This window comes from Kryptolebias marmoratus, linkage group LG2 (genome assembly GCF_001649575.2).
Source record: "Kryptolebias marmoratus isolate JLee-2015 linkage group LG2, ASM164957v2, whole genome shotgun sequence".
In the NCBI taxonomy this organism is placed as follows: Eukaryota; Metazoa; Chordata; class Actinopteri; order Cyprinodontiformes; family Rivulidae; genus Kryptolebias; species Kryptolebias marmoratus.
This window is the reverse complement of record NC_051431.1, coordinates 11,348,401-11,359,183: the sequence shown is the minus strand read 5'-3', so window position 1 is coordinate 11,359,183 and position 10,783 is coordinate 11,348,401. Positions and strand designations below refer to the sequence as shown.

General features: G+C 48.7%; 1 protein-coding gene across 1 annotated transcript in view; it reads left to right on the top strand.

Annotated features, from left to right (window-relative positions):
- Positions 1-9,033: 9,033 nt before the first annotated feature.
- cux1a (cut-like homeobox 1a) overlaps positions 9,034-10,783 on the top strand; it is a gene marked incomplete in the record, with an annotated part of 60,938 nt that continues 59,188 nt past the window's right edge. Inside the window, 1 exon segment of the mRNA XM_025007716.2 lies at positions 9,034-9,263. Within this exon segment, the coding sequence (XP_024863484.1) occupies positions 9,201-9,263 (63 nt within the window).

The following is a 10,783-nucleotide window of genomic DNA, read 5'->3' as shown; positions in this document are numbered from 1 at the left end:
TTGTCTCCTTATGCTTCCTGTCAAACCTGTCCCTCCGCCTGTGGGGGACTGAATGTCCAACTGGGGGGGGACGGGGGACGACGACTCCTGGTCCTGACGTGGCACACAGAGCCGGGCTCCAGGCCCTGCTGAATGGGGTCTTCTGTGAGGGGCCGTCAGGAGGATCCGGTTTTTGGATGAACTCCTCGACTCCACCGAGGCCACGAGCAGACATGCTCCTTTCTTTTTTTTTTTTTTTTTTTTTAATGTTCTTTAAATAAATCCAAACATTTTCCGTCACAGACACGTTCCGATACAACAACCCCGGGCTCCAGGCCCGTGTCAGCCGGTTCAAAAGCCCCGGGCGAACTGCATGTCGCCCGCCGAGCTGATGTTGTTTCACGCCGAGAGGTCACAGCGACGTCATGCGATACGTTGAGGGTGACTCTCAGCTACTACCACGCAGAGTTTCAGCTCGGCGTCTCTAAAACTGACTGGATTGGTGCCATTTTCAGGGATTGACCCCAGGTATGAAACCCGACGGTTGCTTTCTCAGAGTCTCTCAGATTCCGCCTGGTGGGTTGTGAGATATTTTGCTAACGGACTTCGAGCAAAGACGCGGTGCGATTGTTTAGCTCTCAGAGCACGTGTCGGGGATGACTCTCAGCTACTGCCGCCGCACCAAATTTTAGCTCAATGTCTGCAACGCCGCCTGAGTTGTAGCAATTTTTGTGTTAGCTAAGGTCAGTCGGCTGTGGCGACCATCTTAAATCGGATTGGCTCCAAACGGTAATCAGTTGTCAAGGCACATCCAAAGATTGTCCCCCGAATGTTTCATTAAAATCCGCCCAGTGGTTTGTGAGATATTTTGCTAACAGACACAAACATGAGTAAAATCTAACGCCTGCCATAAAGACTCTGCAGGCACTGAGCTGCTACACCTGCCTCCCACCACTAGGTGTCTCCCTACACAAGCACAAACCCCTGAGCACTGTTCCCCCCCTGGTTTAGAGTGATGAAATTCAGATTTTGTTCTTCCTCAGAAACATGCATGTTTCATTTAGAAAATGAATAAACTTCCCAGCTGGAAATTAGGCCTTTGGACACCCCCCACCCCCCCGAACGGGAACAACTCACAGATTTTTACACGACGATGAACAAATACGTGGGTTTTAAAAACGACCAAAAAAAGCCAAACTCCCTTTGAAACGGTGACTCATCTGTTCAGGTTGGGGTGTGTGTGTGTGTTTTCCGATCAGAACACATGACAAACTGATGAGGCGGCGGGGTTGTGTGTGTGTTGCGTCTGGGCAGGAAAAACACGCCTTGGCCGGGACAAGATTATTCCTCCCCGCAGACGTGACATCTAAAATAAAAATAAAAAAACCGAGGCAGATGAAAAGAAGAACCACGTGTGTGTTCCTTCCTGTTCCATCCATTCACTCTTCTTCGCCTCTTCTTCCTCTGTGTGGGACAAGTTATCCCCCCCCAAGAAGAGGGTTTTTTGGATTCTCTCTGCATTATTTATCCTCCCTCCCGTCTATTTTTGGACCAACTTTTAGCGTCCCGCCCCGAGGTCGCGTCGCGTTGAGAAGACGTGTGGCGGCTCTGAGGCTTGGCGAGACAGACTGCTTCTTACCCGTTTGTGTTCAACCGGTAAGGAGTAATGTGAACGGTCAGTATCTTACCCGTTGTGGACAGCTGCGCGAGCGACTTTATTCGCACTCGGGGAAAAGTCAACTCGTGCACCCAAGAGGGTTTGGAAAGATGGGAGAAGCTCGGCCTATATCAACCTCAAAAACTTAAAAATGGCTGCCTTGCGCACACACAAAAAAAAGGTGGCGGCGGCCGCAGCCCAGTGGTCAGAGCCACAGGCAGCTCGGCGTATCACCAGCTAGCGCTGACGGCAGTTAGCCTAGCTCGGCTCGGCCGCAGATTTTTCAGAGCTGAAGCTGGAATTGAGGTTAAACGGAAAACACAACGTCAGGTAAGAGTTCCGACTTTCGAGGTAAACAGAGCGCGGCGTTACCTCGGAGGGTTAGATTCGGACTGGGCTGACAAGCTAACGGCTAGTCCGGTTTGGGCCAGGACCGATGTGGATAAAAACGCTCCGGCCTCAGGGATTTCAGTCGTTCCTACCGCCTGGTTCACACGGCAAGAGTTTAAAATCGCCGTCCGATTTTTCAAAAACCAAAGAGAAAATCTTCGGTATGGCAGGTTTGATCAGACAGACTGTGGCGTCCGGCCGCATGGCGGGGGCAACACGCCGCACACACAAACCCATTTCAGCCACAAACATTCAGATTCCAGACAGGAAATCCCGTAAAACCCTGCGATACCGTACGGGAATTTAGAGTCAACAAACATGGCCGAAAAAGTTACCGGGGACATCAGCTTCTCTCCTCTTTGTTTCGGTTCTGATACGCCTCGCACGAAATGTTGAACAAACATTCGAGTCGGTCCTCCATCTCTGATGGGACTTTCGGTCACGCCATTTTTGGAATCCCCTCCATGCTCACGTCACCGCGCTTTCTGATTGGCTACCTGTCGCGTCCAACGGGCCACGTTCCCGTTTGTCCTCGAGGGGAACGCCACATGCGCTGCAACATCAGTCCAAGACCATCCAACGTGTCGAACGTCCCCGATTTTAGATCAGAGGGGTCCCGACGGCCTTCCGAGCGGACCGGATCTTAACGCACCACAGACGGCAGGAATATCGCTTCAGTCATCCTGATGATCGGGGCGTTCTGAGATTGTTGGAAAGGAGGAAATCAGGACAAAAATCAGCAGAAAAAACAGTTTGAACGAGGTGAAACCTTTTCCGCCACTGCTGTCTGTGGTTTACAACGTTATCCAGGCAAGAATACTGTGATATTCCAGGGACATTTAGCCACACTTTCAAATAACCATGTAAAGCTGAAACACCCGGAACACCGCAGAGCGTTGTGTCCGTGAACGCCACCAAAACACGAAGGACACGCTCCGGAACTCTGATAACGCAGATCAGCTTTAACATTTTTACTGTTTTTTACCAGAACGTTCAATCTATAATCCGACGGATCGCCGTTTTAGCCGTTGTCCTCGTAACGAGAAGATTCAGGGCTCGTGTATTTCAGGGTCAGATTCATCTTTCCTCGACCCGTTCTTCCACGTCTGCCGTGAAACTAAACCGGAGAAGAAGAACGGTCAATGACGGCGCGGGAGAAGATGTCCGCGTCTTTAAGAAGCGGTGGACATTAAAAAAAAAAACAACATTGTTTCAAGATGGCCGCATTTTACTTTGGCTGCGGACTAGCCTTCAGCTCATCGATGTGCTTGAACCTAACCTTTTTGTCATCTACAGCAGGTAAGATGTTAATTGGGCGTAAACTTCCCACAGAGCCCCGCTTCAGAAGAGCCGAAGCTTCCCTTCAGGTTTCCTGCTGCCGTTCTATTTTCAGAAGGAATACACTGTGTGTGTGTGAGTGTGTGAATACCGCCACAGACAGCAGCGCTCGGTGTTTGATGGGACCTCCAGGTCTTCACTCATCTTCCTCATTGATTTTCTCTTGCTTTCTGTTTTGTACTCCCAGGGGAACGGATGTCTCAATCGGTCCCGGCTGACGAAGGAGAGCGGCTGAGCGATAAGAAAACAAATAGAGGGATGAGCAAAACTAAGAGGAAGAGGGAGGTGGTGGTGGGGGTGGTGGGGGCGATCGAGCCGATCGGCGAGGCCCCGGCCGACCCCTGACCTTGATGGTGACCCCGGAGGTTACCCCAGGGGTCAGAGGTTGTGTGAAAGTGCCACGGTGGTGATTCACTCCGCCGCTGGGCTGATGATGATCTTATGCAGCCTCCCCGGGCCCGTCTGACACGATCAGCGTCGCTCTCCCCCGCCCGCGGCTTCCGGGGGCCTCGCGCCCGTCTGTGTCCGGGGCCACACGGGAAGGGAAGGCCGCGGGACCGAGGAGCGTCTGCGTCTCTTCTTCTTCTGTTTGAACTTCAGCCACGCGGGCGAGGGCCCAGGAGGTCTTTTTCAAACCTCTGGGCACCGGCGTTCTCCGGCTGCTGGTGCCGTTCCTTTCCCTCCTCTCCAATTTCACATCCTTCTTGACGGTAATTTAGAGAAACCCCGAGCCACTGACAGCAAACGGATCTCTGCCACAGAGCAGCGGCTGTTTGTGATTCGCGCTACAACAAAAGGCGGGAAAATGCCGATGTGTTGCAGTTGAGATTAGTGTAAAAAATTAGTCCTTAAAGTCCTTCATGTTTTTCTTCAGCTACCTTTCAATTGAAGCTTTCTAACAGAAATAATCCTTTTAATTTCCTTCGAAACGGACCATTTCTCTCTGCCGCTGGGAAATCCCTTCCTATAACGACCGGGATTCCCCCCCCCCCATTTTTTTCAATCCAAGGCTGGAGTTCCTAAAGTCACTCCAGACCGGCGCTCTCGTGAAACAAAACCAGCTCGTTTGCCAGGTGACAAATCGCGAAAAATGAAATCGTGTCTCATTCTGAAGCTTTTGAGACGGAGAATCTAAAAAACAACCAAACAAACTTCAAATTAAAAAAGGCCGGCTGTTCGAATGTGGGTGTGATAAAGATGTAGACCAGATCTCGAGGACTTTCAGAGCTTCTCTAGTTTGGGATCAAATCGTGCAACAGAATTTAACCAAAAGACAACAACTGGCAGCAGTAATTTCTCCCACTCTGCCTTCAAAATAAAAGCTTTTTTCAGACAAAGTAAATGTGGCTGCTCGTATAATGAGTTTGCTTTATTACTGTTGATTAATCAGGAAGTCTTTAAGTCTTGAACAGAAGACAAACAGTCTCTTTAAAGTCAACACCTGTTTAGAGGATTTATGTGACGTTAATTTGTCTTCTATTATATTTATTTCAACTTTTAACTCAGTAAATATTCAGGAGGTCATGTTTTCCGTCCGTCTGTCTGATCACTCAGGACGCTTCAAACACGGAGCAGGAGGTTAGATTTTAGTGGTGATCAGACCAGAGGTAAAAGGTCAGCCCGTGCTCTAACTCTGCGACCACGTAGCCATGAGGGAAAATTAAACCGCACGGCTGGACAGCATTTAGGTCAAGGGTGATCACCGCTGATTTCATGGTCACGGGGTCAAAGGTCATCATCACAGCTGGCCCGGTGCTCTTATCTCTGCAGCGGTGTCGGGGAGGAATGTGAAAGTGCACAGCTGGGTGCCTCCGGGGTCAAAGGCGATGCCTGTTGATTTCAAGGTTCGTGGGGGTCAAAGGTCAAGCTTCCAGGTCCGGATTATGATCTGGGTGGAGGTTTGAGCTCTCCGAGCGCTTCAAGATGTGCCTCTTGCTTTTATTTAAAGAATTACCCCTCCACTACACTGTGAGCGACAATTATTCTGTTTTAAAGGTTTTTAGTTTCCCGCCACAGAGAGGTGAAGGTTCAGTTCACATGTCTGTTAGCAAAATATCTCATGAACCACCGGACAGATTTGAATGAAACTTTCATGAAATAATCACCGAATGTAAGTTTACAAATGATTAGCGTTTGGAGTCAGTCCAATTCAAGATGGCCGCCACAGCCAATTGACCTTAGAAAACAGTGAAACAGCTGTGATTCAGTTAATTTTACAGATTCTGTCTTTAATTACTCTTCGTCGTGTGTTTGTCTCGGCACCGCTACAGTAATACAAATAAAAGGAGTCCTGTTCTCCCACAGCATGTTCCTTTGGAGGCCGTGCGCTCCGGACATCAGTGGTTCCCGCTGCCCTGAAAGGCGTCTTTAATCGCATCCACGTGTACCTGTTCACGGCCTCAACCAGAGACAACACGTCCCCTCGCCTCCTCCTCCTCCTCCTCCTCCTCCTCCTCATATGTGTAATGGTGAGAGATAACGACACAAACGCGGCGTAATGAACACATCGCAGAGCTACTAAGCCCGCGCGGATTATCTCGGACCAGTATTTCTGGTTTGGCTTAATGTTCGGTCGCATCAGCAGTCGGAGGCCGAGCGACGGGAAAGCGCCGACGAACAAAAGGGGCAAAGAAGTGACGGGATTAAACACTGGATTCACCCGTTCATGTACGGCGTCCCGTCTGACAGATCGATTGCAGGAGGGGTTTTAATGTGAATCACGCTGATGGTATTAAATCCTGGTGATTAAATAGAAGCGTGGGTTTCATGCGCAGGCACACGGCGGCTGTAATTTAATGTGTTTTTATAAAAGGCATGTGACCCGGGCGTGAGGGGTGGTGGTGGGGGGAAAAACTGCAGATCTCTTCATCACGTCTATAAATGAAGTATGAAATAAGGCAAAGCTATTCATAACTTCGGGAGGAGACCCGAACGGCCCGAAATCAAATCAGCTAATAGCCTGAAAGTTGAAGTAAGAATGCCCACCTTTGTATCCGGGCAAAGAGGTGTTATTATCTATGGCAAATTCCCGCGCTATTTTCACCGAGCACAATTAAAGTGCAACAGCTGTAAGAAAACAAAAAAAGAAGAAAAGAACTGGTGGTAGAGAGTAAAGCTGTATTTTTGCAATATTTTTGGTAAAAGCAGCTCAAAAAAAAAAAAAAAAAAAAGTGTAACTGCAGGCGTGGATTTTTCCACCCTCTGCAGTCTGCAGGTTTAAATGGAGGAAGCCACAAAGTGCTAAAAATGAAAGCGGCGTTTTCAGCAGATGTGTCGGCCTGATAAACCCGGGCGGCTCGGTTCGGAGGCAGAGCCGTCTGACGCACGAATCCGGGGCGCACCGTTCGTGCCCGCCGAATTAGATTCTTTGCATATTTCTTCTCGGGGCACGTCGGCACGCTGCAGGGGAGTGGAGAGGGGGGAGGTCAGAGGTCACGGCGGGCGGCGGGAGAGCGACGCCCCGGGAGCAGAGCGCTCAAGGTCACTTCGGCGGCGGACGTGGATGCGCACTGACACCCTGACCACCGGGCCTCCCGCTGCAGCAGCAGCATAACAAGATCTGCGTTTCAAAAAAAACAAACCTCCTGATCAAATACTGTTTTTACTTTTCTTTAATAGCCACATCCAGACTACACATCAGAACCTCTCTTACAGTATAGCAACGATTTCTAATAAAAAACTTTATTATTTAATGATTGGGACAGATTATAATCATTATGATGTCATAAAATGTAAGTTAAATGGATTAGTGACTATATCGAACTACATTTAAAAAAAAAAAGGGCAAAGTTTTAGCCTAAATCTGACATTTAAGATGAATTTCTTACCTCCCTGTTCAGTAAGAGTCAGAGAAAACACTGGTGCTGGACGTCCCCCCCTGTCCTTCAGTCTCCTGTCTCCAGTTTCCTCTGACGGTCCATTCATCCAGGAGTAGAAGGTCTAATAAAAATAAAAAATAAAAAATCAGACAATCAGTCGCAAAAACACGTCAATAAGAGGCATCTGAGAAACATAAAACCCAAATTAAAGAGTGAAAAATGAAAACATTTGAAGTGGGGTTCAGTGGAAAGCTTATAAACAGTGAATATCTCACCGGCTGTGGATAGTTCTTTCAGTTTGGAGAATTAAAGTTTATTTTCTGAGCGAACAGCCAGTCTGATGTAAGTGGCATTTTACACCCCTTTATGTCACCTTCTGTTTCACATTACGCCCTTATTTACGTGGAATTATACAGTGTTTTGGAAGCACAAATAGCGACGGCAGCTAGCTGTAGCACTCCTTGGGCAGCCCCGGGGCACCTCCAGCATATATGTGCATATGACATTCTTTTTAAAACGTAAACTTAAAGTATGAAATGTTAAGTTTCGTACCACAGGAAACACTTGGAGTCTAACTTTGAACCAGAGTGATTCAACTGGCAGCCCGGGGGCCACATCTGGCCCGTTGGTGAGCTCAGTCCGGCCCGCAGATGAATTTATTTAAAATAAAACTAGATTTTAAATTGTAAGTTAAGTTTACATTATGACGGTAATTGTTGCATGAGCTGCTGGCTTTCAGTAGCCGTGACCCCCCGAGGAGTTCAGTTGCTCAAAACAAAACTCTGCTAATCAAGGTTAAAATGGCCGCTGAAAAGAACGGAAATTGTCACTTTTTTTAAATAGGAGTACCTCCAAGAGTACATAATACACTGTGAGCGTGATCAAACACCTTCACATCCTGATTACGTGTCTAGAGTTGGACAGACAGGGTTTTCACAAAAGGCTCACCTATGACCTTGACCTTTGACCCCCCCTGACCTTGAAGTCAATAGGGATCCTCCTTGATCCACAAAGTGTCCAGCTGTGCAGTTTGACATCCATCCGTTACACGGTTGCAGCGTTAGAGCTTGGACATTGTTTTCTCAAAGAGGTCATCTGTTACCTTGACTTTTAACCCTGTGACCTTGAAATCAATAGGGATCATCCCCGATCCACGAGGTGTCCAGCCACGCAGTTCAACATTCATACATGGTGGCAGAGATAGAGCTCGGACATTGTTTTCTAAAAGGGGTTACCTTGGCTTTTAACCTTGTGACCTTGAAATCAATAGGGATCATCCAGTTTGACATTCCTACACGGTTGCAGAGTTACAGCACGGACAGAAAACTGTCCACAGACAAACAGAGGGACAGCGCAAAACTATAATACGACGCGTGCGTTAAAGAAAAGTTGTTTTAAGACGCTAGCAATCCGGTAGCTGTTAGCTCAATGATCAAGCGCTAACTAGAACAGGTAAGATATTAATGGCTCATAACCTTTCCTACAAACGGACACTAAGAACAACCTCAAAGTGCAAAATTATTAAAATAAGAACCAAAATGACATTTTCAGGACACAAACGACCCCAGCTAAAAAAAATGTGAATGGCCCAAAAGTGGTATTTCATTTAGATTAAAATACAAAATGATATATATATATATATATATATATATATATATATATATATATATATATTTTGCATGTTTGTGCCCATTGTTCCAGTGTTAACCTGATATTATTTGACTCTGATGTTCGAACAGATCCAAACACTCCTAAGTCGTATTAAAAGTGAAGGCAGTTTGGTTGTTTACCTGTGATATCTGAATGTTGATTTAAAAAAAAAACGCTATTTAAATGATAATGGCGTTATTAAGGCGACACCGGCGCGGTGTGACTCCGCTCCGTGAAGCGGTCCGTGCCGCGGAGGCGCGCTGGGCGTGATCCGGTCCGGGTGTTCCGGCCGCCCGCTCCCCTCCGCTGAACTCCAACCCCCGCGCGCTCTCTATCAGCATCTCATTCCTGTCTCAATATGTCTCAAGATGGCGGCCAACGCAGGATCGATGTTTCAATATTGGAAGCGCTTTGACTTGCAGCAACTACAGGTCAGTTGACGCTCCGCCGCGACCGCCCGGGCCGCCGCTCGCTTTCGGCCCGGCGTTTCGCCTCTCTTCTCGGGTTTTAATTTTCTTTTCAGTGGGAGAGAGAGAGAGAGAGGCAAAGGGAGAGGGAGAGAGGGGGGGGGGGGGGTTTGGGTTTTTTTTTTCGGCGGCTGCCTTCGGTGGCTGTTTCGGGAAGAGGATCCGAGTCCTCTTCCTCGCACGGATGAAAGTGGCTCCTCTCTGCCGATCGGAAATTGATCCTCTTTGTTCAATTCCGCATCGATCGGACTCGCCGCGAAACTGTGGGCAAAGCACGGGGCGACGCCGCGGGGGGATGCGCCCGACACAAACACACATTTATACATTTAGGTAGACACACACACACACACAAAAAAAATAAAAATAAAAATACACGAGCTTCGCGGCGACGGCGGAGAGCTGTCGGTTGGTTCTCTTTATTAGCGCTTGTTGTTCAACTTTTACCGGAGCGGGTAGCCGTAGTTAGCCCGACGCTTTAGCCACCGCTGTACGGTTCGGGAAGAGAAAAAAAAAATAGTGCGACTCGTTTATACGGTGGCGCTGTGGTGACACCAACGGTTCGACACACACACACACGTATATTACGGCTTCTTTTAACGCTCACATTGTTTAAGTTTCAGTTAAACGGTCGCCGGCTAACGGCTCCGGCTTCTTTCGGAGGAGGGGGAGAGAGGAGAGGAGGTGCGGGAGGTCCGCGCGCCTCACGCCGGGTTAACCGCTCATGTTTGACGGCTTTCAACTCCCTCTGTGTCGGTCTCTCTTTTTTTTTAAGGAGGGGGGGGGGGAGAAGACAGACGTTTCCATTGCCACGTCTGTGTGGCAGTGAAGTGGACCGGGACCGGGACAGACGCAGAGTTGTGCTGTCGTTGACGGGACGCAGCTATTATTATTAATTATTAATTAGTAATATAATTAAATGTTAGGAACAAAAAAAAAAAACGTTTCGTGACCTTGCGACTGCGAGACGTCACCGCGTCGCGTAGGAGGCTCGGGGGCCACACATTGGGACACATCAGAGCTGGTTCTGACCCATCACATCTGAATATATGAGGGCTTGTTCTGACCCAACACAAGCCATGCAGACAATGGGCACTGTTGTGTGTGTGTGTGTGTTTTTCCTCCCCATGGCATTTGGACGTGCATTGCTGAATTTCAAATTGCACATTTATGAATATTAGTTGCCCAGTTCCTGCTGCCGTCATTAACCCAGGGCTGTCTTCTGTAGGCTGCGGCCCGTGCGTGTGTGAGCCGCGTTAAACTTTTATTTGGGTCATGATGGCCCCCATGACTGGGGAGACAAAAGAACGGTGAAACAAGTCTCTCCCCCCCCCGGCGGGCTTTGTGTTGCTCCTGCGCCACATCGCCAAGCCTTCACTTCTCCTGCTCGTCTGCTCCTCTTCCTCCTGCACGGTGGCGGAGTAAAGAGCCCGGCGTGAGCTGGGAGGGACGTGCCTGTCGCCCGCCAGCCCGACGCCTCTCACCCC